The sequence below is a fragment of the Hemiscyllium ocellatum genome, chromosome 1 (assembly GCF_020745735.1).
Source record: "Hemiscyllium ocellatum isolate sHemOce1 chromosome 1, sHemOce1.pat.X.cur, whole genome shotgun sequence".
In the NCBI taxonomy this organism is placed as follows: Eukaryota; Metazoa; Chordata; class Chondrichthyes; order Orectolobiformes; family Hemiscylliidae; genus Hemiscyllium; species Hemiscyllium ocellatum.
The window spans coordinates 50,528,703-50,554,973 of NC_083401.1; the positions used below are offsets into that span (position 1 = coordinate 50,528,703).

Below are 26,271 nucleotides of genomic sequence, written 5' to 3' on the forward strand. Positions count from 1 at the left end.
TCTTTGGACTGTGGGAGGAAACCGAAGCACCCGAAGGAACCCCACGCAGACACGGGGAGAATGTGCAACTCCACACAGACAGTCCCCCAAGGCTGGAATCGAACTTGGATCCCTGATGCTGTGAAGCTGTAGTGCTAACCACTAAGCCACCATGGTTCAGGAGTCCCTGGTCATTAGGAACATCATTCCTATAATTACTCTGTCTAGTTTTATTAGCATTTTCTAAGTTTCTATGTGATTCCTCCCTCATTCTTTTGAACTCCAGTAAAATTAATCTGACATGATCCAATCTCTCTTCATATGTCAGTTCCATCCCAGAGGTCCATCTAGGAAACATTTGTTTGTGCTCCCTCCATAGCGAGAACATCTTTCCACAGTTAAAGACACCAAAATTGCACACAATACTCCAGGTGTGGTCTCACCAAGGCCCTGTACAATTGCAGCAACACATCCCCCACTCCATTATTCGAACTATGATGACCAACATACCACGTTTTCTTCTCTACCTGCTGCACCTTTTAGCGATTGGTGTACAAGGACATCCAGGTCTCATTGCACCTCCCTGCTCCTAATCTATTGCCATTTGGATATTACTCTGCCTTTCTGGCTTGCTCCAAAAGCAGATAATCTTCGAGTAAAAAATGAGGTCTGCAGATGCTGGAGATCACAGCTGAAAATGTGTTGCTGGTCAAAGCACAGCAGGTTAGGCAGCATCTCAGGAATAGAGAATTCAATTCCTGAGATGCTGCCTAACCTGCTGTGCTTTGACCAGCAACACATTTTCAGCCAAAAGCAGATAACCTCACAATAATCATGATTACATTTCACCTTCCATGTGTCTTCCCACTTGTCCAACTTGTCCAAAGCACACAGACTCAGATCTGCATCCTATTCTCAGTGCACCCTTTCACCCACCTATATGTCATAGAATCGTAGAGTCGTAGAGATGTACGGCATGGAAACAGACCCTTTGGCCAAACTCATCCATGCCGATCAGTTATGCCAACCCAATCTAGTCCCACCTGCCAGTTCCCGGCCCATATCCCTCTAAACCCTTCCTATTCATATACCCATCCAAATGCCTTTTAAATCTTGCAATTGTACCAACTTCCACCACTTCCTCTAGCAGCTCATTCCATACACCTACCACCCTCTGTGTGAAAAAGTTGCCCTCTAGTTCTGGACTCCCCCAATCCAGGTAAAAGACTTTGTCTATTTATCCCATCCATGCCCCTCAAAACTTTGTAAACCTCTGTAAGGTCACCCCTCAGCCTCCGACGTTCCAGGGAAAACTGCCCCACCCTGTTCAGCCTCTCCTTATAGCATAAATCCTCTAACCCTAGCAACATCCTTGTAAACCTTTTTTGAATCCTTTTAAGTTTCACAACATCTTTCCGATAGGAAGGAGACCAGAATTTCATGCAATATTCCAATAGTGGCCTAACCAATGTACTGTACAGCCGCAACATGACCTCCCAACTCCTGTACTCAATACTCTGACCAATAAAGGAAAGCATACCAAACGCCTTCTTCACTATCCTATCTACCTGCGACTTCACTTTCAAGGAGCTATGAACCTGCACTCCAAGGACACTTTGTTCAACAACACTCCCTAGGACCTTACCATTAAGTGTATAAGTCCTGCTAAGATTTGCTTTCCCAAAATGCAGCACCTCGCATTTACCTGAATTAAACTCCATCTGCCACTTATCAGCCCATTGGCCCATCTTGTCAAGATCCTAATGTAATCTGTGATAACCTGCTTCGTTGTCCAAGGCACCTCCAATTTTGGTGTCATCTGCAAACTTAAGAACTATACCTCTTATGCTCACATCCAAATCATTTATATAAATGACAAAAATGTCATCTTTAAACTTGGAGCTAATACATTTTGTTGACCTCCCCATCTAAGTCATTAATATACATTGTGAGTAGCTGGGATCCAAGCAGGTCCCTGTGGTACCTGTCTGGTCACTGCCTACCAACCAGTTTCCTTCTGCCAAACAGTTCTCACTCTATGTCAGTAAGTTACCCCAATCCCATGCGCTTTACATTTACATTTCAAACTTGGGACCTTATCGAAGGTTTTCTGAAAGTCCGGTTGCATCACATTCATTAGTTCCCCATTATCAACTCGACTTGCTACATCCTCAAAAAAGTCCACATTTGTCAAGCATAATTTTCTTGTCATGAATCCATTCTGTCTGATCAGGGTCGTATTTGCTTTGAGGCCGAAGTAACTATCAAAGGTCTTTAGAACTTCCTCAAATTTGCTGGGTTCTTCCTTAACTCCTTGCCTTGCAATCATATATCTGCTGTATCTCCAGAATAATAAAGAAGCAGGTTCACTTGTTGTGCTTCAGATTCATTGTCTAATCTTGAAGAAATTCTATACCTTAAGAATCTCTTTTTCCATAGTGATGTTTTGTGTCAGATTTAGTCTGTTGATGTGTATAATCTTCCTGTCTGAGAATATTCTCACTTAATTTTTCTTTTCTAAAGTTTTTGTTTTATCTATTTCTTTCTTTAAATTTTCTTAGCAATTGAATTAAGCAACTAGGGGTCACAATTTCAAGATTTAGTTAAGATTTGGAAGAGTTGTTAGGATAGTCGGGACACAGCATACGTTTGTAAAACAATCAAGGCAGAGGGAGTTCATGTTGTGGCTCAAGGGAATAAGGCAAGACGGGATAGGAAATTCACGCAAACACAGGGACAGGGTGCAAAACGCCACACGGTGGACATGGAGCGATTAAAAGTGAACAAATTCCTTAGTCCAGATGAGTTGCATCCTCAGCTGCTGTGGGAGATGAGGGAGGAAATTTTGGAGGCCATGATTCAAAGTTTGAATTCCTCTCTGGCCTTAGGGCTGGTGCCAGAGGACTGGAGGTTCCATTTGTCAAGAAAGGTGGTCGGGATAAAACAGGGAATTATAGACCAGTGAGTCTAACCTCAGTGGTAGGGAAATGTTTGAGAAGTGTGGACTTTTTGGCTCGGTGGTTAGCAGCAGTGCTTTACAACACCAGGGATATGGATTCGATTCCAGCCTCTGGGCTACTGTGGCACAGTGGTTAGCACTGCTGCCTCACAGTGCCAGAGACCCGGGTTCAATTCCCGACTCAGGCGACTGACTGTGTGGAGTTTGCACATTTTCCCCGTGTCTGTGTGGGTTTCCTCCGGGTACTCCAGTTTCCCTCCCACAGTCCAAAGATGTGCAGGTTAGGTGAATTGGCCGTGCTAAATTGCCCGTAGTGTTAGGTAAAGGGGTAAATGTTGGGGAATGGGTGGGTGGCGCTTCGGCGGGTCGGTGTGGACTTGTTGGGCCGAAGACCTGTTTCCACACTGTAAGTAATCTGATCTAATTAATCAACCTGACTCCTGCCGCCATGGAAATTGCTCAGCCCTTAACCATCAATCTCTCCACCATCACTCTCCACTCCTGCTCCCACCCCACACCTCACTGCAACCAGCTAAGGAATAAAATACAACATCAGGTTTCAACTCAGAAAGAGGTGGGGGTAGAGCTTTGAATATTTTAAACAGCCATGTGACAAACCTGCATAATCCACCCACTGTTTCCTGTAGAATTTCAGCACAAATTATTCTTCATAAATTTACAACTATGATTAAATAACCATTGTATTTTTTTGCTTGCAAAAAAACTTCCTCAAAATAAATAACTTAATGTTAAATGCAATATGCCCTGATGTATTCCAGTTCAGTAAATGTACGCAATTCCCTAGCAGACCAAAACATTTGTTGGCTTTGCAGTGATGGAGGTCCTGTCATTAAGATAAGATTCTTAAATCAACGTTTCATAGATCAGTTAAAGGCACCCTAAAACTCTCACATTGAAAAATACCTGGCAGTTATCCCAATGTCTTGTTAAGCATTGCTTCCTCTAGCAGTACCACATCAGTTTCAGTCAATTCCTGATACACAATGACTGCTACATTTTCTAACATATCAGCAGCCTGCCAAAAGTGTCTCATTCAATGAACCACTTTGTGATATGTTTTACATAAATGTGGGCATCACAAGGTAAAATGCAATGCCAGTATTATTTACCTCACTCCAAAATATTTAAGTATACTATATTTCAGAAAAGGTGTTCCTTACATCACTCCAATTGCTCACAGTCCAGTTTGAGGGACATGGGATATCTCTTTTGCAAGTCATTTGAGTCCTTGGCTTGAGACGCTGATTGCACTCTGAACTGGGAAGTGCCTGCTCATCTGTCCCCACCGTTCGAACACAGAGAACTGTTCGTTTCTTAACACCTGAGTCACCACATGTTGTTGAGCATTTCTGCCATTCGCCAGCCCACCACCTGTAAAAATGAACATCAAAGTCGAGAAACCATTTACAAATGTCTTTATATCTATCTTTCTATGTTAAGAGAAAACATAGTTTTTATCAATACTGAGCTTAAAAAATTAACAAGACATTGCGTTTTTCTCTGTAAAAATGCTTCAGATAGATGTTACCAAATTAAATGTCGTTAAATATATTTAATTAGCATTTTACATGCTTGGATCATCTAATGATCTGCTGCAACTGGTGGAGAAATATCCATGATTCTTTTCGAGACATGAGATGAATTATACACCCCTCTGTTGGTGAGATTATACCCACCACCTACCCAGTCCTCCCCTCGCCATCACTCACCAGTGAACTGGCCCAACCACCAGTAAACAAACTTAGACTCTTAAGTGGATTCTAATGCCCTCACCCAGCCAGAAGTATGATTTATCCTACAGTGGTAGAGATCCAGGCCTAGCAGCTAGAGTGACAGATTTCCTGCACACACTGACAATGTAGAGGGGTGGTTAGCCTTGCATCAACAGCATGTTCACAGGCCTCCTTCATTATTTCATCATTTTACATCTAAACTTGAGAGAGCCATACAGATCTACAGCTCAGAAAAAGACCCTTCAGCTCATCAAGTCTGTGTTGGTCCAAAACAAGCACCTAACTATTTCAATCACAATTTTCAGCACCAGGTTCATAGCTTTGCATGACTTGGCATCACAAGTGTGCATCTAATTACTTCTGAACGATTGTGAGGGTTTCTGCCCAACCATCCTTACAAACAGTAAGTTCCAGATTTCCAGCGCCAACTGGGTGATATTTTTTTCCCCTCACCTCCTCTAATCCTTTACCTTCAATTCCCTGGTCATTTTTTTTTAGACTTACAGTGTGGAAACAGGCCCTTCGGCCCAACAAGTCCACACCGACCCGCCGAAGCGCAACCCACCCATACCCTTACATTTTACCCCTTACCTAACACTACGGGCAATTTAGCTTGGCCAATTCACCTGACCCGCACATCTTTGGACTGTGGGAGGAAACCGGAGCACCCGGAGGAAACCCACGCAGACACGGGGAGAACGTGCAAACTCCACACAGTCAGTCGCCTGAGTCATTGATCACTCTACTTGGAGAAAGGTTCCTTCCTGTCTATGTTCCTCATACTTCTATACATCTCAATCATGTCTCCCTTAATTTTATACATCCCAACCATGTCGCCTCCTCAATCTCCTCTGCCTCAAGGAAAATAGCCCCAGGCTGTCCAATCTCACTCCTTGACTAAAGCATGCCAGCTCAGGCAACATCCCAGGAATCCCCTCTGCACCCTCTCCAATGTAATTACACCCTCTGACAATGTGGATTCTAAAATGGCATGCAATAGTTTAGCTGTGGCCTAGCCAACATTTTGTCCAAGCCTTGGCTAACAAAGGCAAATATTGCATATGTCTTTTAACCACTTTATCCACCTGTCCTGCTATTTTAAGGGACCGGAGGACATGCACATCAAGACCCCTCTGCTTCCCAGTGCTCGCAGGGTCCTACAGTTCATCATGTATTTCCCCTGTTGGCCTGCCCATGTGCATCACTTCACACTTAGCTGGATTGAATTTCATTTCCTGCCCATCAGCCCATCTCCACAGCCCATAAATACCCTCCTGTAATCTAATGTGATTCTTCTCACTATTTACCACCCTACCAATTTTTGTATCGTCTGTGAACTTATGGTCAACTTTCTTCCAGTCAGTCTAAATCAATTTTATATACCACAAACATCAAGGGTCCCAACACTGACCCCTGCAGAACCCCTGCTGCGTACAGGCTTCCAGTTACAAAAATACCTTTATTCATTCTCTGCGTCCTGTCACTCAGCCAATTTACTTGGATCCCATGGGCCGTAACTCCACTAGCAATCTCCCATTAGTGAACTTATTAAAAGACTTACTGAAGACCAAGTATAGTACATGTTCCATGATGAGATTTCCCCTTACATGAGGTTTTAAAGAAAAAAATGAAATCTCTGTACTGCTATATACTTTCATAGTTAAAGATCCCAAACTGGATAAAAAATTGCTTTCGCGGCAGGAAGCAGAGGCTGGTGGTAGAAGGCTGTTTGTGTGAATGCAGGCCGGTGTCCAGTGACACACCAGAGAGATCAGTGCTGAGCTCTTTATTGTTTGTGATGTATTTAAAAATATGGAACAAAACCTGTGGATGATGATAAGTAAGTTTGCAGATGTCTACCATAGCGGCTCAGTTGTTAGCATTGCTGTCTCACAGCACCAGGTACCCGGGTTCGATTCCAGCCTTGCGTGACTATCTGTGTGGAGTTTGCACAATCTCCCCTTGTCTGGTGGGTTTCCTCTGGGTACTCCAGTTTCATCCCACAGTCCAAAGATGTGCAGGTTAGGTGGATTGACCATGCTAAGTCTGGGTGGGATGCTCTTTGGAGAGTCAGTGCAGACTTGATGGAATGAATAGCCTCTTTTTACAAAGATTAGCAAGGTGGTGAACAGTGAAGAAGAACATTTTAGATTATATGAGTATATAAATGGATTGATCAGGTGGGTAGATCAGTAGCAATTTAACCCTGCACACTGAGGTGATGAACTTCTGAAGACGTCAGAAGACAGGGGCAGACTCAATGAAAGGCAGGGCACAAGGAAGCTTCGAGGAATAGAGGGATCTCATCTACAGATCTGTGAAGCAGCAGGAGAAGTTAATAGGGTAATTAAGAAAGCAGGAAGTGAGGACGCTGGAGATCAGAGTTGAGAGTGTGTTCCTGATGAAGGGCTTATGCCTGAAACATTGGTTCTCCTGTTTCTGGAATGCTGCCTGACCTGCTGTGTTTTCCCAGCAACACACTCTTGACAGTAAATTAAGAAGGCATACAGGACACTTGCCTTTGTCAGATATGGCACAGACTATAAGAGCAGGGAAGTTAAGTTGGAGCTGTATGAGAACTTTGGTTCTCATAGCTGGAGTACTGTGTGCAGTTTTGGTCACAGTGTAACAGAAAGGATGTGATTACACAGTAAGAGGTGCAGAGGAGATTCACCAGAATGATGCCTGGGATGGAACATTTTAGCTATGAAAAGATGCTGAAAAAGCTCAGGTTGGATAGAAAGCAGTTGTTCCCCTTGGACAATGGGCCAATAATGATATGGCATAAAGGTGAAAGACAAGTTGTCCAGTGCAGATCTGAAGATTTATTTTACCCACAATCTGGAATGCACTGCTTGGGAAGGGAGGTGATGTGGGAAATATCACATCCTTTAAAAAAGTATTTGAATGAACATTTGTAGGTGTACAGTAGTTTTTGTCGTGCACCTTTGACGGGCCAAAGATGTCTTCTGTAGTGTATGATTTTATGATTCCATCCCATTAAATAAAGGGAAATGTACATTCAACAGAAAAGTGGATCTACACCTAATCCAAGTGTAAAGTGATCATAGTCCAAGAGGACCATAGGGCTGCCCTGCCATTAGTGAGAGAGACAGAAAGAGAGGACTAGTGCATTTTAACCTGAGGGGCACTATACCTCAGGCAAGGGGAGATGATGCAAAGGAGGAACCTTCATGGCAACCTCAGGCAGGACAGGAACTGGCCCATGCTGTTGGTGTCACTCTGTGGCACGATCCAGCCGTCCAGCTAACTGTGCAAAACTGACTCCCAGAGCTGCGTGCAAAGTACTCCTAAAAACCTTTGCATGTGCTTTATCCCAACCTTTGATTTAATGCTTTAAAGATTTCTTATTCGACCTGTGACCCGTATGCAAATGTATGCAGCTGACCTTTTTAATTTAATCTCTCTTCAAAGTAATTTCTTATTTCCATATTTCATCCTCCATGTCTCTACTGGATGGCATAAATATGGATGGTAAGCTATGCAGATCTGCTCAGAAGACTTCATAAAACAGTCAAGACATATGAGCATGTGTTATGAATTGCTACTAGCAAAGTATTTTATGGATCGGATGTGTAGATTGGGAATTTGCACTCAGAGACCAAAGGCTGACAGCTTGCAGGGAATCTTCTAATAAAACAAACGACTTGAACCATCGCCACAAAATTTTAGTGATAGCAACCGCAACAATGTACATTTTAAGTTTTTTAAGGAAAAGGAAAAATATGGCCTGCAAGAAAGTGTATTGGGATAAGGGGAAAGCAGATTTTATTAAATAAGGCATGATCTGGCCAACGTAGACTGACAACACCTACAGCAGAACAGTGGGGCACATTCAAAAAGGAATTGGGGAGAGGATAGGCCCAACATATTCCTTTCAGGTGAAATGTAGGAGCAACAAGCCCAGAGAACCCTGGATGTCTTGCAATATACAGGATTAAATATAAAGGAAAAGTATATAGCATGTACAAAGGGCACAGATCAACGGATGCCTGAGTGGAGAACTGAAAGTAGGTGCAGGACTTGTGAAGGAGAGCAAAGGCCAGGCATGATAAACACGATGGACAAAATTAGGGAGAATGCCAAAATTTTCTATTAGTATATCAAGAGGAAGAGAACAACCAGAGAAAAGGTAGGGACCACTACTGACCTGGTGGAAATCTATACATACAGCTGGAAGTCATTGGTAGAGTGTTAACAAGTGCTGCGCAATTGTTTTCATTTATGAGGAGGGAAGATAGAGGTCCAGCATTCAGGAAGATGGATTGTGAGGGTCTCGAGGTTCAGAATACATGGAACTACAATATTGCGGCCATTATAAAAACTTGGTTTATACAAAGGCAGGAATGGTAGCTCAACGTTTCAGGGTTTGGATGTTACAGGAGTGATAGAGATGGGTGTAAAAATGGTCAGAGTGTTCCATCATTAAGGAGAATGTCACAGCTACACTAAGTTCTCCAACATTGACTGGGACTTGACTTAGATGGGGCAGATAAAATTAATGACTGCAGATGCTGGAAACCAGATTCTGGATTAGAGTGGTGCTGGAAAAGCACAGCAGTTCAGGCAGCATCCAAGGAGCAGGAAAATCATCGTTTTGGGCAAAAGAACTTCATCAGCTCTATTCCTAATGAAGGGCTTTTGCCTGAAACATCGATTCTCCTGCTCCTTGGATGCTGCCTGAACTGCTGTGCTTTTCCAGCACCACTCCAATCCAGAACTAGATGGGGCAGAATTTGTTCGGTGTATCCAGAAAGGTTTCTTGAAATAACATGTGGATCGTACAACAAGGAAAAGGCTGTACTAGGCAAGGGAGGAGATTGCTGGGGGCCTTGGCAGAGATCTTCGTATCCTCTTTAGCCACAGCAAGGTCCCAGAAGACTGGAGAATAACTAATGCTGTTCCTTTGTTTGAGAAGGGCAACAGTGATAATCTAGGAAATTATAGTCCAGTGAACCTTACATCAGTGGTAAGGAAATTATTGGTGAGGTTTCTTCAGGATAGGATTAACTTGCATTTGGAGAAGAATGGACTTATTAGGGATGGTCATCTTGACTTTTTGCAAAGGATGATTTGCTCACAAATTTGAGTTTTTTGAGGAAGTGACAAAGTTGATTGATGAGGGTAGGGGCAGTGGATGTTGTCTACATGGACTTTACTAAAATATTTAACAAGGCCCCTCTGGTAGGCTGCTCCAGAAGATTAAGTCACATGGGATCCACAGTGAGTTGGTAAGTTGGATACAAAATTGATTTGGTCATGGAAGACATGCTCATGGTAGTTAGGGAATGGGTTAGTTTTCTAACTATAAGTCTGTGACCAGTGGTGCTCTGCTTGATCAGTGATGGAACCTCTGTTCTTTGTATTATACGTAGTCCAATTAGTATATGTACAGACAACACACAAATTGGTGGAGTTTTGGATAGTGAGGAAGGTTGTCAAAGGATACAGCAGATCACCTGTAAAATTGAACGGAGAAATGGCAAATGGGGTTTAATCCAGACAAGTGTGAGGTGATGCATTTTGGGAGGTCAGTTAAGGGCAATACATGTTTCCTTAGGGTCAGCTCCGTATCCATACTGCTAACCTCACCACCAACTCTCTCTCATTCTCATGCTCTGGCTATTATTCATTTCTCTGCCCTTGTTGGGCCTTTCCTTTCCTCTTTATACCCTGGTTCAAACTTAAACAACTAACTACGAAATCACACAAATACCTTCTATATTGATAGACAATTAAAAAGCATAACACGAATAAGTGTCTGTGACTTGCATCATTGTACTTAAGACAAAACATTCTTTTCCCTGTGGGGACAGAAGCATAGAGTAGAATAGAATGGATTAGAATAGAATAGCCTTTATTGTCACATGCAATGAATGACGCTAATGAAAAGTTGGTACGTCGCCAATTACAGCACCGACTTAGAAACAAAATTACCTCGGCACAGCTTCTTTTGTTACCAAATTTAGACAATACAAAAAATGAAATGCCCAGCATATCAGAAATAAAATTTCAGTACTGCAGACCATACTGGTACCAGGGCCCTGGCCCCACAATGCACAAGGCCATGAAGTCTCTATGCCATGCCAGTCAAGAAGCCCCTATGGGAGGAGGCAGCTACACCAGGTTAGGAGGTCACCATGCCACACCAGGGTGGGGGCTGCTGCAGGAGGTCACCATGCCATGCTGGGGGGCTGCTGCAAGAGGTCACCATGCCATGCTGGGAGGATGCCATACTACAGGAGAGGCTGCTGCACCAGGCCAGGAGGCCATGGCGCACAGGAGGTTGGGAGCCATCACTTGTCAGAGGCCAGGAGTCATCGCTGGAGGCTGGGAGTCGAAGAGTCAAAAAGAAGAAGAAAAGAAAAGCACTGAGGGGAAGAAAAAAGATAAGAAAAAGAAGAAAAGAAGAAGAATTGTCAGAGCAGATGAGCTCTGGCTGGAGCATCCTATTCTGCCACCATCTTGCAACAAATCATTGGAGAATATGTTCTTTATTTAGGCATTAATTATTATACTGGAATGTCAATGATGATCAATCTGCTGCAGATATTCAAAAGAATTCTGAAGGGAAATTCACTATTCATAGTATTGGAGGGACATTGGCTAATTTTTTGTGTATCATACGGCATTGTGATAGCAGAAGGTTGCAACCTGAAAATCTAACTCTATTTCTCTCTCTCTCTCTCTCTACATCTGTTGCCAGACTTGCTGAGTACTTCCAAAACTTTTTGTCTTTCAGGAATTCTGTTTTTTGATTTCCGTTCAGCTGCCTGTGGCTGATTTAAAGCTGAAGAGCGTGGAGCAGACAAAATTAATTAGAGTCAGAAACAGAAGCCAGATGGCAAAGTTTTCATTTAAATAACACAAAATTGGAGAATGTTAGTGGTCTAAATAGTGGCACCTATTTCTGGATACAGATTGAGAAAAAAAGTGATAAAATGCTGAAAAACAAATACTTGTGGGGAAACCTCTAGTATTTGATGCAATTGAGGCAATAAGATGGAAGTAAGCGCAAGAAAAAAAGAGTTATAACTCAACAGGGCTCATGATGAACATTCAGCCTTAAATCCACTATTAACTAAGTGTAAATACAGTGGATAGAAGAGCTTCAGGTTTGTGGTGCAGTTTTAGGGCTTATTAGATGGATTACCTCAGATATAAGTCGAGACAATGCAGTAATGTGATGTGAAGGTAAGTATAGGAAGGTAAATTTTAAATTACTTTCAATCACTGCCACCTCAACAGGATGTGTTGTATTGGTTTCTTGGTTTGTTAGGCAGCCTACAAGCAGCAGTAGCAGAGTCCAGATGTACAACAAAGAGGTCCCCAGGTAGCGCTACTCTTAAATAGTTTTACATTCAAATAAAGAACCCATATTGTTTCATCAATTCGTGTAACCTGATTGGTGTATTGATGGTGAATGGAAGAATGTAACAGAAGGTACACAGTTAAATGCACTGCATGCTCAATAGCAATGATGCAATATAACCTGGCAGGACAATCCTGTTCATTGCATTTCTGTTGCCGGTCATCAGGACGAGTCCTTGCATCACAGAATCTGTCTTCCACAACTCTGGGTGTTTTTTCCACACATCGAACAATCTGGCGCTGAACTCCTGAGGTAGTAAAATTAGTATTCATTAAAATCTTGGAAAATTCAACATTTTGCAACTTTACAGTATACTGATTTAATCTATCACTTTTTCATTGGAATTCTGTCCTGGGCACACTAGTTTGTGGCAGGGAATTCTGTTGGGTGCAGTCATTCATTGTTTACCACTCTTAATTTCTTTACATCATGCCATTTGCCTTTTGCGCAGGATGGAGACTAGGATTTGCTACGCAGCAGTGGCAAACTGTTGCTCCCCAACTCTTGGTGAAACTTGGATTGAACATAAATCTGGAATGCAAAGTTACCATAATGGCAAGCATGTAATCACTGTTGATTGTCACTAATATCCATTAGGGAAAATCTACCATTTGTACTTCAGGTGTTCTACATGTTACTCTAGATTGACTGCCCTCTGAAAGATGGAAATAAATGTTGGCCAAGTCAGTGATACCCATTTCCCATGAATGATTAAAAGAAGAAATGCAACAATGTACTGAGGAGTACAACTATTGCTGACATGGTACAATACCATCACTTCAATGTTGGGATTCAAATACATGGGGGTGTTCAGTCAGAGTTCCAGATTGTGTTGACATTCAGACTTTGAGGGGTGATGGGATAGTGATAAAGATAATCATGATATTAGCATTTGCCATCGTTATGTATGTAAGAACATGTAAAGTACTGAAATAAGGTAGCTCCAGCAGGGGGAAATTGCAGGGGGGCAGGGGGGTGTGGTTAAAGGGGGGAGAAATGTGCTAAATGAGATTTACATACATGACGATGTAACTCTCTCATCAATAAGAGAAAAGACAAAATAATATACATGTGAAGAGAGAGGTCTTAGACATGCTGGTGCTTGCTAACCTACAATAAACAGACATAAATAAGTGTTATGGTCCAGAGTGTCAGAAGTTGAAGCACCTGACTTAGTAATAAGAAGCAAGCATCCTCAGGTACAATGGATGTGGAGACACCCACAGATTGAAATATTCCAGACCAGGATCTCAATGTGTAGGTAAGCTGTATTGACTAAGGGCACAGGATAAAGCACTAATAACAAACTGCCAATGTGTCAGAAATGATACTGCAGTGAACCTTGTGCTTGGAGCATCATGAACCTCCAGAACATATGCCCATTAAAAATACTCAGGCTGAACATGATTCTGATGCGATGTTCTAAACCTATTTTAATGATTACTCGATGCCTCATGGTGCAGGTACACATGAGCAGAGTTCCAACTCCTTCATTGACTTTCCTCCCACTTTACATTTTGAAAATATTATAGAAGCAGTTTATTCTAACAGCAATGCTTTCAAGCAAGCATTGTGCTGCTGTTGGTATAAAAATCAAAAAAACCTTCTGAATTGAGTAAAGGATCCTACCGGCAGTGCCTTAAGGCATATCTCTAATGATTGATCATGACTATATCTTTCAGTGCAGCCTGTCAAAGCTGTAGTGTAGAACGATAACAGAATATGAAAAAAATATGTTTTTAATATTTATAAAAAAATACAAAGGGAATAGAATGCTGCCTAATAAATATTACACTCTGTTACACTGTACATATTTCTGTGAAATACACAAAAAATTAATTTATTCATTTTTGAAATGGGGGCATCTCTGACAGTTCTTGCTAAACCTTACATTTGCCTGGAAGAATTTGTGTGTAAGTAAAATAACTACACAGAGTCTGGCATTTTCTCAACAAGTCACACTTTATTCACATGAACAGTCCTTGACCTTAATATTGCCACTTCAGAGTTAGCTATCAGACTGCAAGAAGCTCTGATACACCTCTTTTTATCAATCAGCCAGGGCTCCCTGCTTGGACCAGATGAATAGCCCCAATCAGGGAACTCAAATTCTATGAGGTTCAGCAGGCTGACCTTTTTCAATCACTACTGTGAACGCTATTAAATTGGATGTTCCAGATTTGATCCACGAGCAATGAAGGACTAGATGTCTAAGTCCAAGACACCACTTAGTAAAACCATGTCCTCTGCCAATGACAGGAACAAGTGTAGCAGGGCAGATGGGAACAACATTATCTGCAAGTTCCTGTCCAAATCACACACCACAAATTAGAAATCAATCACTGTTCCTTTAGTGTGGCGTGGTAAAAGTCTCCCTCCCTCACAGCACTGTGGGTGGACCTTCACTACTTAAAAGTCAACAGCTCAAAAAGACAACTGACAACCATCATTCAGCTGTGAGCATGATCTGTAAACAGTAACTGGTCAATCCAGCAAAACACAATAATTTGTGAGATAGGAGTTACAGTGGCAAACAAGCATTTGTTATCTCTAATGCTCAGCCATTTCAGAGCAGTTAGAACTCTTACCACATTACCATGGGTCTGAAAGCTAAACCAGCTAATGACAGTTAAATATGCTTCTCTAAAGAGCATTAGTGAACCAGGTGGATTCTGCAACAAAGAATGTTGTTTCCAGGGTCACTGTTAATATAGACTAGAATTCAATTCTAGGTTTTATGAAATGAATTTAAATTCTAGCAATCTGCTAGCTGTCTTTCAATGTGGAGACAGGATCTATGATAGACACCAAAGCTTAAAGATTGGTTTAACAGAGTCCAGGTAGATACTTTCCCAGTAAAAGATATATTCCAACTCAGCCATCATAAACTCTCAGTTTGCAATACTAAAACCTGAACTCTGTGACCACACCCCTACACACCCCCATGGTGTCAGTAAACATGGCAAGCTTTGCTTTCAACTGAGGACATCCCAATTTTAATAAAACAAACCTTACTGAGAAGTATCAAACTCTAGCAGCATTATTTAAACCATATAAATTTTATTTAACTCCCAGAGTGTTTTGGAAAGAAACTTTAGCTCACCTCCCTGCAGAAGTGCAGCTTTAATAGCAATTGAACTGCATTTCCAAAGCCTTTGTTGCTGACAAAGCCAAGAATACCTTTAAAATTGCTTTTTATTCTACAGATGAATCTACTCATATATCTGATTCCCCAGTTTTCCTTCAAATCCTCATGTGCTGGTCTGTATTTGCTCTTCTATGTCCCAACAGGAGATTCCTTTTGTATGCATCTCCACCCTAGTTGTCTCCTATCTGGTACCTTTGTGTACACCTCAAATTCTTTCCAGCTTTGTAACACTTACTGCTGGGGTGATTTTATTAACTCATCTTTTAGTCTGTTTGTAGCCATTAAGATCTGATCAAGGGCCTTTGATCCTGTTGGTATTCCTGACTTGTGTTATCCTTGACCTTATTAAACTATGCCGTCTATCATGTCTTTTATCGCTTTCTGGACTGTCATGATTTGATTTCACTTTGCTGTTAACAAGGTTCCTTTCATCAGTTTATAATCTTCACTAACACTTCATTTCTGGACTCCCATTTTTCTACCTCATGTTTTCAACCCATAGTTTTAACCTCCTGTCCCTTGTATTGTACATTAAATTGTTTGTTATATTTCCCAGTGGCATTCCCCGCTCTATTTATCATAGTCACATTTTTCTATTGACCAGCCCCTTCTTGTGACTATTTAACTTCAGTACTCATTTTGGTATTTGTTCTTTGTGACCAATGGCTTCAGTTTGGTCATTAGAATTGATCTGTCCTTCAAAATGTCAATTGTGACAGCATTATCCTTATATCTGTGCAACAGATAGTTATGAAATGTACCAGATTCCCTGGTACCTTTTATAATTCTTTTAGAACCTGCAATTCCGATATCCATACTGATCCTGAGGGACGTACTCAAACATGAGTTGACAGTGTGTTCCTGGAAAAGCACAGCAGGTCAGGCAGCATCCAAGGAGCAGGAAAATTCCTGATGAAGAGCTCCTGCCCGAAACGTCGATTTTCCTGCTCCTCGGATGCTGCCTGACCTGCTGTGCTTTTCCAGCAACACACTCTCAACTCTGACCTCCAGCATTTGCAGACCTCACTGTTTCTGAGTGTATTCAAACAGTCTGGGTCCAAAGTTGCACAATGATTGTTTTTTCATCTTTACTAGTCACTATTCCTGGGTGTCTCCACACTTTGAGCTTTTCTCTTTTATAATAAACCATTTCCCTGATTGAAACTGGCTTCCAATGGCCTGACATTCTGTCGTAAGGCTCTCCAAATTCTTTCTGAGATTTTGGCTTTTAACGAAAGCCTTTCTGTCAGTGTGAAATACATTCAAATGTATCAAAAAAAAGCTAATTGCAGTCCCTTTCCAACCTAGAAGCTCATTGACAGAAGTTTATGATTTGTATCAAAAACTATGACATCTTATATTCTTTAGCCATCTGCAGTAATAACTTGCAGTTTGGCTGATCTGCAATATTTATGAACAATTTTGGTTATTATTGTGTGATTCCTTACATGTAACCTGATGCTGAAAGAGTTTTTGGACTGCTGTATTTATGACTATTACCTGCATATTTGTGTATACATCTTTACATTCATAATTAGCCAAACCCATCCATTATTAATGAGAAATTTTGTCAGTTGTCCAAATTCAGACCTCATCTATTTTTCTCATTATCTTATCCAAAGTTTTTTTTAACCTTTCCCTGTGTATTATTTCATATTGACCATATAATTTTTCCCAAAATTATAAAATGTAAAATCATATTTTTCTTTACCCCACACTTTTAAATCCATTATCGCTAGTTTGGTGAAATCACACACTAAAGACAGATTCGCTATAGGCTGCATCCTTCTAGTATTGTTTTCACAATCTTAAATCTAGCATGTATTTTAATCTTACATCTAACATGTATTTTTTTCTATAAGCCTATTGTATTCCTTTCTCCCACATTCTTTAAAAATATACCTAATCTTTTGGAAAAGGGCTGGGTGAACTGCTGAGGTTGTTTTAACATTATTAACTTCTTGACTTGGAAATTTCTGCCCTGATGCCAATATCATTGTTTGATTTCAGTGGAGAGGTTATGTTCTAAATAATAGTGGCTTGACTGTAATATACAAAGTCACAGACTTTCCAAACACAATAGCTTTGCCATCAATGGCCTATTTAATGACAGTGGTATATCACTAGATACTACTTCATGCTAATAAAATAATTGATTCCTGCTCTTTTACAAATAATGTTTGCTCTCTTTAAAAGTTTTAGTGCGTTAACATCATAGGAAATAGGTGGAAACTCACAAATTCCCAGGGCAGAAATGGCTAACATGAGGGGTTATAGTTTTAAGCTGTTTGGCGGAAAGTATAGCGGGGTTGTCAGAGGCGGGTTCTTTACACAGAGAGTTGTAAGAGCATGGAATGTGTGCCAGCAGCAGTTGTGGAGGCAGGGTCATTGGGGACATTTAAGAGACTACCGGACATGCATATGGTCACAGAAGTTTGAGGGTGCATACATGAGGCACAACATCATGGGCTAAAGGGCCTGTTCTGTGCTGTACTGTTCTATGTTCTAAATTTACTTTATTCCAATCTTTATTACTCAGAGACATCAGTAGTTTTGAATTAGCTATTTTATTGTTTAGGATAGTCCAAGCTCCATATTACTTTGAATCGTACTGGAAATATAGACTGACTACACCCTTGCATCTCAGGGTGCAGTCATTCTTTTATTTTAAGTTCCAATTTTTTTTCACATCTCATACTTGTCAAAAGCAATTCTGTTCTTATTCCTCTTAATTAAATTTCTTCTTTTGTACTTTTGCCTGTCTCCTGTTTCTAAGTGGTCCCATTAACCCATTAAAAATTGTCCCCCATTTTTTTGTTTGCATAGCTGATTGCATCATTTGTGCAATGAACAATACAGAAAGGGATACACTTTTAGAGTCACAGAGATGTACAGCATGGAAACAGTCCGTTCGGTCCAACCTGTCCATGCTGACCAGATATCCCAACCCAATCTAGTCTCACCTGCCAGCACCCAGCCCATATTTTTCCAAACCCTTCCTATTCATATACCCATCCAAATGCTTCTTACATGTTGCAATTGTACCAGCCTCCACCACTTCCTCTGGCAGCTCATTCCATACGCGTACCACCCTCTGTGTGAAAAAGTTGCCCCTTAGGTCTCTTTTATATCTTTCCCCTCTCACTCTAAACCTATGCCCTCTAGTTCTGGACTCCCCTACCCCAAAGAAAGGACTTTGTCTATTTATCCTAGCCATGCCCCTCATAATTTTGTAAGCCTCTATAAGGTCACCCCTCAGCCTCCAATGCTCCAGGGAAAACAGCCCCAGCCTGTTCAGCCTCTCCCTATAGCTCAAAACCTCCAACCCTGGCAACATCCTTGTAAATCTTTTCTGAACCCTTTCAAGTTTCACAACATCTTTCTGATAGGAAGGAGACCAGAATTGCACACAATATTCCAACAGTGGCCTAACCAATGTCCTGTACACCCGCAACATGACCTCCCAACTCAATTACTCAATACTCTGACCAATAAAGGAAAGCATACCAAATGCCTTCTTCACTATCCTATCTACCTGCAACTTCACTTTCAAGGAGCTATGAACCTGTACTCCAAGGTCTCTTTGTTCAGCAACACTCCGAGGACTTTACCATTAAGTGTATAAAGGACTTTTTTCTCTGCTTCCAATATTTGTTCTCACAGTGTATATTCACTGTAAATTTGACTTTGGTCAAAACTAGAAGTCTACTTTGGCACAGTCTGACAGCCAAAATGCCAGCACAGATTGGGGAACTTCCAAATAGAACTTCTTCAAATTTGCATACTATCCACTGAATTTCATTATGCACTCTTCTATAGAAATACCTTCATTCTTTCTGAATTTGCCAAAATCTCACCATGCCACAACAGCAGAGACTAAATCCCTAAGACTGTAAGATGCAGCAGCAGAATTAAACCATTTGCCCCATCATGTCTACCCTGCTAAATAAAAACTGAAAGAACTACAGATGTTGTAAATCTGAAATAAAACATAAATTGCTGGAAAAGCTCAGCAGAACTCTACTGAGGAAGGGTCACCGGACCTGAAATGTTAACACTGGTTTGTTTTCACAGATGCTGCTAGACCTGCTGAGTTTTTCCAGCAACCTCTGTTTTTATATCTACTCTAGTATTTGGTCATGGTTGACATGTTTCTACACCTCATTCTCCAGTCTTCTTCACGTAACTGTTAATCCTGTTACTAATCAGGATCCTATCGATCTCTGTCTTAAATACACTCAATGACTTGGTCTCCACATCATTCTGTGGCAATGAGCTTCACAGATTAAATGCCCTCTGGCTGAAGAAATTCCACCTCATCTACTCTGAGTCTGTGCCCTGTTAGTGGTAATATCTTCTCCATGTCAACTCTTTCAGCATTATGGAAGTTTCAGTAAGATCCACCCCATCTTTCCAGGTCACCTTTCTCAAAAAAAATATTTTTTAAAAATTAAGAATTTTTTCAAACCTTCATCTATGTCCAAATCATCAGTCTCTGGTTCACATTGCTTCTTCTCCTACTTTTTAATGGTAGTGAAAGAGTCAAAACCATGCTTTGTTTTCCTTAAATAAAGAAGTAATGTTGGATGGTTACTCCATCCTTTCATTGCTTATTAGATTCACATTCTGAAAACAAGCCTGGATGATCATACCCTCATACTTCAGATTTTGGTTCAACCAGCTCTCTGAAGCCTTTTCCAAATCATTCATTTGTAAGAATAATGTGTAGTTTTCAACCACTTCAAACAGTTAACCATCCTCGACCACCACTGATTGACCCCAGAGGATAAATGTTGGTTAGACAGAGTCTAGGCACATACCTTTCTAGTCAGAATCTATTCCAACTCACACTTTACAACATTCCAACATGCTGATTATTTGTTCCACATTCTAGTTAACACTCAAACAAGCTCTCACTCAATGATCCTTTAATTAACATACCCCTTATTCCCTGGTTCCATGTGGTCTCAGCCATCCCTGGCAGATTATCAGATAATAACTACCTGCTACTGATTCTGACAACCCCAAAACAAGAACCCTTTAATTTGTTTCTCTTCACAAATATTTTCAATACCTTCTGTTTTTATTCTAATTTACAAATGTTTTAATTAGTCATATCATTACTGCTCTTTTGTTTTGGCTGATGCTCAGAGTTTGACAAATTTCTTGTCAACATAAAAGCACGCACATTGGCATGTGTACATCAAACAAGTATGAATGAGTTACACTGTCATAAAACTGTGTTCAGAAAAATCAAATCTTGTAATCAAATCAGAGCTTGCTGAAAGCTTCAAAGTATTTCATTTTTGTCAGATCTTACAATGAATGCTTGTTTTCTTTGTTGAGTTGTGAGCCAAAAAAATTGATGTGACTTCTCTGACTCGCTTTTATATGCCTTTTGAGGCCACAAACTGCAAAACATGTCGTGTATCAGAAACTGCTACAATTAAAAAAAGCAAAGGGATATTTTTGATCTTAGTCTTTGACTTTCCTCTGGAGCTGTTCAGACAAAAAAGGTACTAGAGCTAATTTAGGAGTGGGAAGGGCAGCAGCATATAGGACCATGAAAAAGAAAGAAGGAAATGAGTGCGTTGGATGGTACTAGCTAGGAAAACCATTCCATCTGTTTTGGAGTCCGCTGACATGATAATTGATTTCAGAGGAAATTGGACAGGCAATCGAGGAGAATAAACCTACAGGTTCCTGGGGACAGAAGGGTGGAATGGGACTGAAATGGATTACTCTACAGAGAGCCAGCACTGATTCAATGGTCTGAATTGCCTCCTGTATTTGCTGTAATGATTTTATGACAAATCTTTGGAGGATAGTTTGTTGATAGATCATTTTCTTTACACATTTTCTACTTTCAGGTTTAAAAGTGAGTCAAGAAGGTCACTGTATTATGGCTATGGCATTGTACATGTACAACCTGACATGAATTTATGAATACAATAATTCAAATTTGATAATTCAGTGAATCTATTTCTCAATAAATAGAGAATGCCAAGTCCGAATTTGTTCAATGAGATAACTAAACACCATGTTTAAAGTTCCTGTGGAAACTGTTGACTACTGCCAATAATTACAAGGCATCATACTAAATAAGGGAATAGATTAAACCAGGGCCATGGGAAGGGAAGTGAAGCCAAGATGCTTGTCCTGAAAGCTCAAGACATTAACACTCTATAAATGCTACAGGCAGCACAGACATCCAGAACATGTAAAACTGAATACCTTTTCCAATCTAAATGGTTTCAACTAACACTGAGGAGAGGTCAGACAAACTCTTTTCACTTGAACATAGAAGGTTGAGGGGTGACCTGTTAGTCATTACAAAATTATGAGAGGCATGGTTAGTCGGAGTCTTTTTCCCAGGGTAGAAATGCGACTTACTAGGGGACATCGGCCGAGGGTAAAAGCAGATAAGTTTAAAGGAGATTTGTGACACAGGTTGTTTTATACAAAGGGTGGTAAAGTGCTTGGAAGGCACTGCCAGAGGAGGTGGTAGAGGTGGATACAACAGCAACATTTAAAATGCACCCTGATAGATACATGAATTGGCAGGGAAGAGAGAGATAGAGACTACATGGAGGCAAAGGAGTTAGGTTTTGAAAGGCAATGTGTTGCCGCAGGCTTGTTGGACCGAAAGGCCTGATCCTGTGTTGGACTGTTCCTTGTTCTTTGCTTTAATAGTAAAACTGAATATGACAAACATATCAGAAATTGTTTACAAATCATATATCAGTTTTGGAAAGAGCATATCTCTGACTTGAAGGATAAGTGGTGAATAAAATAAACTAGGTCAAGTGGTTACAGTGATAATAATCAATCTGAAGCTGAAGATGCCATAAATCACAACTTGGAAAGCTTTCTTCTATGAAAAATAGCTGAAGCCTTATATAGATGATATCTATCTGTCTTTTCATCTATCTTTTATGCACTAAATTTGCTACATGGCTTGTGTTTTTCTTATTATAAGTATTTGAAGTACCTGTTAAGCCTGCAATTTGTGATGTGAAATAAATCACACAGATTTGACCCAATTGTAGCATTCATATCTTGAAGCGATGGTAGCCTCATGTTAACATTGAGAATCATAGAATCCTGACAGTGTGGAAGGAGACCATTCAGCCCATAAAGTCCACACTTACCCTCTAAACGATACACCACTCAAATTCAACGCCCTACCCTGTCCCTGTAACCCCGTATTCCCCACCACTAACCCACACAGCCTGTACATCCATGGGCACTGTGGGTGATTTAGCATGGCCAATCCACCTAACATGCTTTGGACTGTGGGAGGAATCCAGAACATCTGGAGGAAACCCAAACAGACACAGGGCGTACGTGCAGACAATCGCTCAAGACAGAATCAAACCTGAGTCTCTGGTGCTGTGAGGCAGCAGCGCTAACCACTGAGGCACTGTGCTGCCAATCTAAGCACATTAGTGTTGTACTGAGAGAGTGGTGTACTTTGGAGGTATCATTTTTAGTTTATGTCCACTCAATGGCTTTCAGCCACCTGATTCTCCTAAAAGGCTGTCAGCCTCCATGCTTTGTGCCCTTAATGCTTCCAACTCACTCAGAGTTCACCACCTCTTTTATTCCTGCATTAGTATTAACTGTTCTTGCATCCAACTGTACTATACTCAGCCCCTCACTTTGTCTTGATGCAGGAAAATCTGATGGGGGAATTGGCCTTCATGTGGGGATACAGAGACCACGATGTGCGACTCAGTAAGCTTCATTTTGCTGTGCTGTTCTCTCACTACCACCAGCGCCAACTCATTCTTAATCTGCAGCAGTTTTTATTAATCTTCTGTGACTAATTTCCACTCTCTTACACAGGCACTAGCAGAACCCAGTGAACCTCCACAAAGAGGTCGGTGACAGAGACCATCAGCACCAACACTATCTATGAGGGGCAATCACCAAAACCTCAACAGATCCACTGGCAGACTTCCAACTGCACCCTCCTCCAGCTCAAAGACTTTCACCTCTGTGGGCACTGAGGTTAGTTTAGGAGCACAATATGTTGAGCACAGAACTGGTACAACTCTGCAGCTGGTCAAGGAGAAACCTTTTTTTGCATTGGGAGATATTTTACAAGTGGACAGAATAATCACTAAGGACCATGAATTAGTTTTCTGTTTAGAAGGATCAGGAACTTTTCTTTTGATTAGGGTCAAATTCCAAACCTTGTACAAGTGTTTTTTTCTTAGCTTACACAGGACTTGGTCGAAGTTAGATGTATGAAACAGTTTCTCCTGAAGTTAGGAGATAGTTGAGAACTGTTAGGAAATAGGTTACATCAGAATAAGATTCTTAGCTTTGAAAGCTTCCAACCAGAAGTGTTTGATCAGAATCCTGAAGGGTTTATATGAAGTTGAGAAAATCTAAGCTCAATTAAGTGATTATGGAAAAGATTACCAAACTCGCAACACTGGGAATTGGAAACTACAATCAAGTCAAATCTACAGGCGCAATAATTAAGCAAATTCTTTCTTGCATTTAAATACTATCAGATAAAGTTGGTATAGTCCAACCTGTTGATGGGTCACCATACGTCAGACAAAGGCAGAAGCTGAGAGGGAGAGGCCTTCATTGTAACCACAGCTGGTGCATAAAGTGAACCCATGCTTTTGGCATCACTTTGCATTGCAAACCAGCCATCCAGCCAACATCACATTCTGCACACTAATCGTCTCCTTGTCATGTCAACAAAGCAACTGCAATGGGAATAGGGCACTTAAAAGTTGAACGCGAAGTTCCATTTCATAAACTCATTCCATAGCAAGCATTTTGCAGTTATCACATTTGCTTGCTGAACTGTCGGTATGCATGGAGATGGTCTGTAATGTGGAAAGCAGCTTTTTCTTTGGGATGGAATTGAGGGACTATCATGGTGGCTTACAAGAAGAATTATACTTCCAAAGTAGGGTGAAATCCTTGGTTGTGGAATGCATAATTGCATAGGACTGCACACCTCAGAGCACTTTCTCAAAGCATGGCAATGACCTCCATGGGAAGACTCCTTGCTTCAGTCTAGAAGAATGAGACGTGATCTTATTAAAACGCACAAGGTATCTTTAGATTATATTAGATTACTTACAGCGTGGAAACAGGCCCTTCGGCCCAACAAGTCCACACTGACCCGCCGAAGCGCAACACACCCATACCCCTACACCTAACACTACAGGCAATTTAGCATGGCCAATTCACCTGACCTACACATCTTTGGACTGTGGGAGGAAACCGGAGCACCCGGAGGAAATCCATGCAAACATGGAGAGAATGTGCAAACTCAACACAGTCAGTCGCCTAGAGGCGGGAATCGAACCCGGGTCTCTGGCGCTGTGAGGCAGCAGTGCTAACCACTGTGCCACCGTGCTGCTCACCATATCGTGGGAGGTTAACTGGGTAGATTGTTCCATTAACCGGGGAATGTTGAATGAGGAGATGTAGTTACAGATTAAGAGGGACCTCATTAAAAAAGAGATGCAAAGGAATTTCTTCACTCAGACAATGAGAAATGTCTGAAATTTTCTACCTCAGAGATTGTGGAAGTTACTTGCATAGACTTTTGCAGTATCAAGAAGTTGAGGGCCATGAGGAGCTGGCATGTAAAATGAGTTGAGGCCTAAAGCAGATAAGTCATGATCTTATGGAATGGTGGGGTACATTTGAGGAGCTGAATTGCCTATACCTGCAATGGATTACATCTACACCTGATTTTTAGTTCATTTGAGACCTTGCCTCTATAGGGCATCATTGTAATTTTCTTCAATTGTCTGAAAGTCAGCACATTTGCAGATTAGGGTTTCTCAGTCCATCATACTGAACAGTGGCATCTGCTGGAGAAGGATTTGCTCTCCAAAGGACTGGGGTACATTCCATCCAGGGCCCACCCGGGTCACAGCTGCCCTGAATCTTTATGTCACCAGTGGCTCATTTCAAAGAGTAACGGGGGCATGTGTGGCATCTCACAATCCTTACTACAAATCTGGGATGTTACTGATGACATTTTTTCCAGATCAAAGTATATACCCCAGGATCAGGAAAATCAAGCAGCTTGGATAATAGGATTCTCCCCCATTGCTATCTTCCTCCAAGTGTATTTGAGAGCACTTTAGCAACAACCTGCAAGTACATCAACAGGAAAAGCTTCTACTCTCTCAATATTCAACTTATCTGTGACCACTTGTGATGATGCTGTCACTTTAACCAAGTTATTTTGTCCTGGGTTTTTTTAAAGAGGGGTTGTAAAGGCAGAGGTGGTAAAGTGACTATGGGAGCTAGCCTCATGCAATAGTTTAAGAGACCTTTCAGTATTTTTAAAGCAGTTACAACGATGGAAGAGGAGTAACCAGATCAGATTTTCTATTTTTTTTTAGCTGTAGCAGGGAGAAAGTGATTTGGGTCCCAGAAGGTTTGCAAGCTTCAGTAAATAATTCTGACCTGTGACTTTCTCTGAAATCTCTCTTGATGTTGTTCCCTTGGGAAACTATCTGTGTCTGAATTTACCTTTTTGCCAAGGGCTGTGTTTATGGGATGTTACTATATTGTATCAGCTCAGCACTGCCCCCATGATTTGTCCTACCTGCCAATCTCCCTTCCCACCTATCTGCTCCACCCTCTTCTCTGACCTATCACCTCCATCCCCATCCCCATGCACCTATTGTATTCTTTGCTACCTTCTCCTACCCTCCTCTCTGACCAATCATCTCCATCCCCCCCATTCACCTATTGTACTCTTTGCTACGTTCCCCTACCCTCCTCTCTGACCTATCACCTTCATCCCCACCCCCATTCACCTATTGTATTCTATGCTACTTTCTCCCACCCCCACCCCCCTCTCATTTATCTCTCCACTCTGCAGGCACCCTGCCTCCATTTCTGATGAAGGGCTTTTGCCCGAACTGTCGATTTTCCTGCTCCTCGGATGCTGCCTGACCTGCTGTGCTTTTCCAGCACCACTCCAATCTAGACTCTGGTTTCCAGCATCTGCAGTCCTCACATTTGCCTATATTGTATCCGT

The 26,271-nt window shown here is 41.3% G+C and overlaps 1 protein-coding gene across 2 annotated transcripts in view; it reads right to left on the reverse strand.

Annotated features, from left to right (window-relative positions):
• The window catches only part of LOC132834687 (A disintegrin and metalloproteinase with thrombospondin motifs 12-like), a 547,736-nt gene that overhangs the window by 80,145 nt on the left and 441,320 nt on the right, over nt 1-26,271 (reverse strand). For both annotated transcript variants that reach the window (XM_060853764.1, XM_060853682.1), the window contains exons 17-18: nt 12,206-12,332; nt 4,120-4,330 (exon numbers count right to left, since the gene is read on the reverse strand). In XM_060853764.1, the coding sequence (XP_060709747.1) occupies nt 4,120-4,330; nt 12,206-12,332 (338 nt within the window). The remainder of the gene's footprint in view (nt 1-4,119; nt 4,331-12,205; nt 12,333-26,271) is intronic.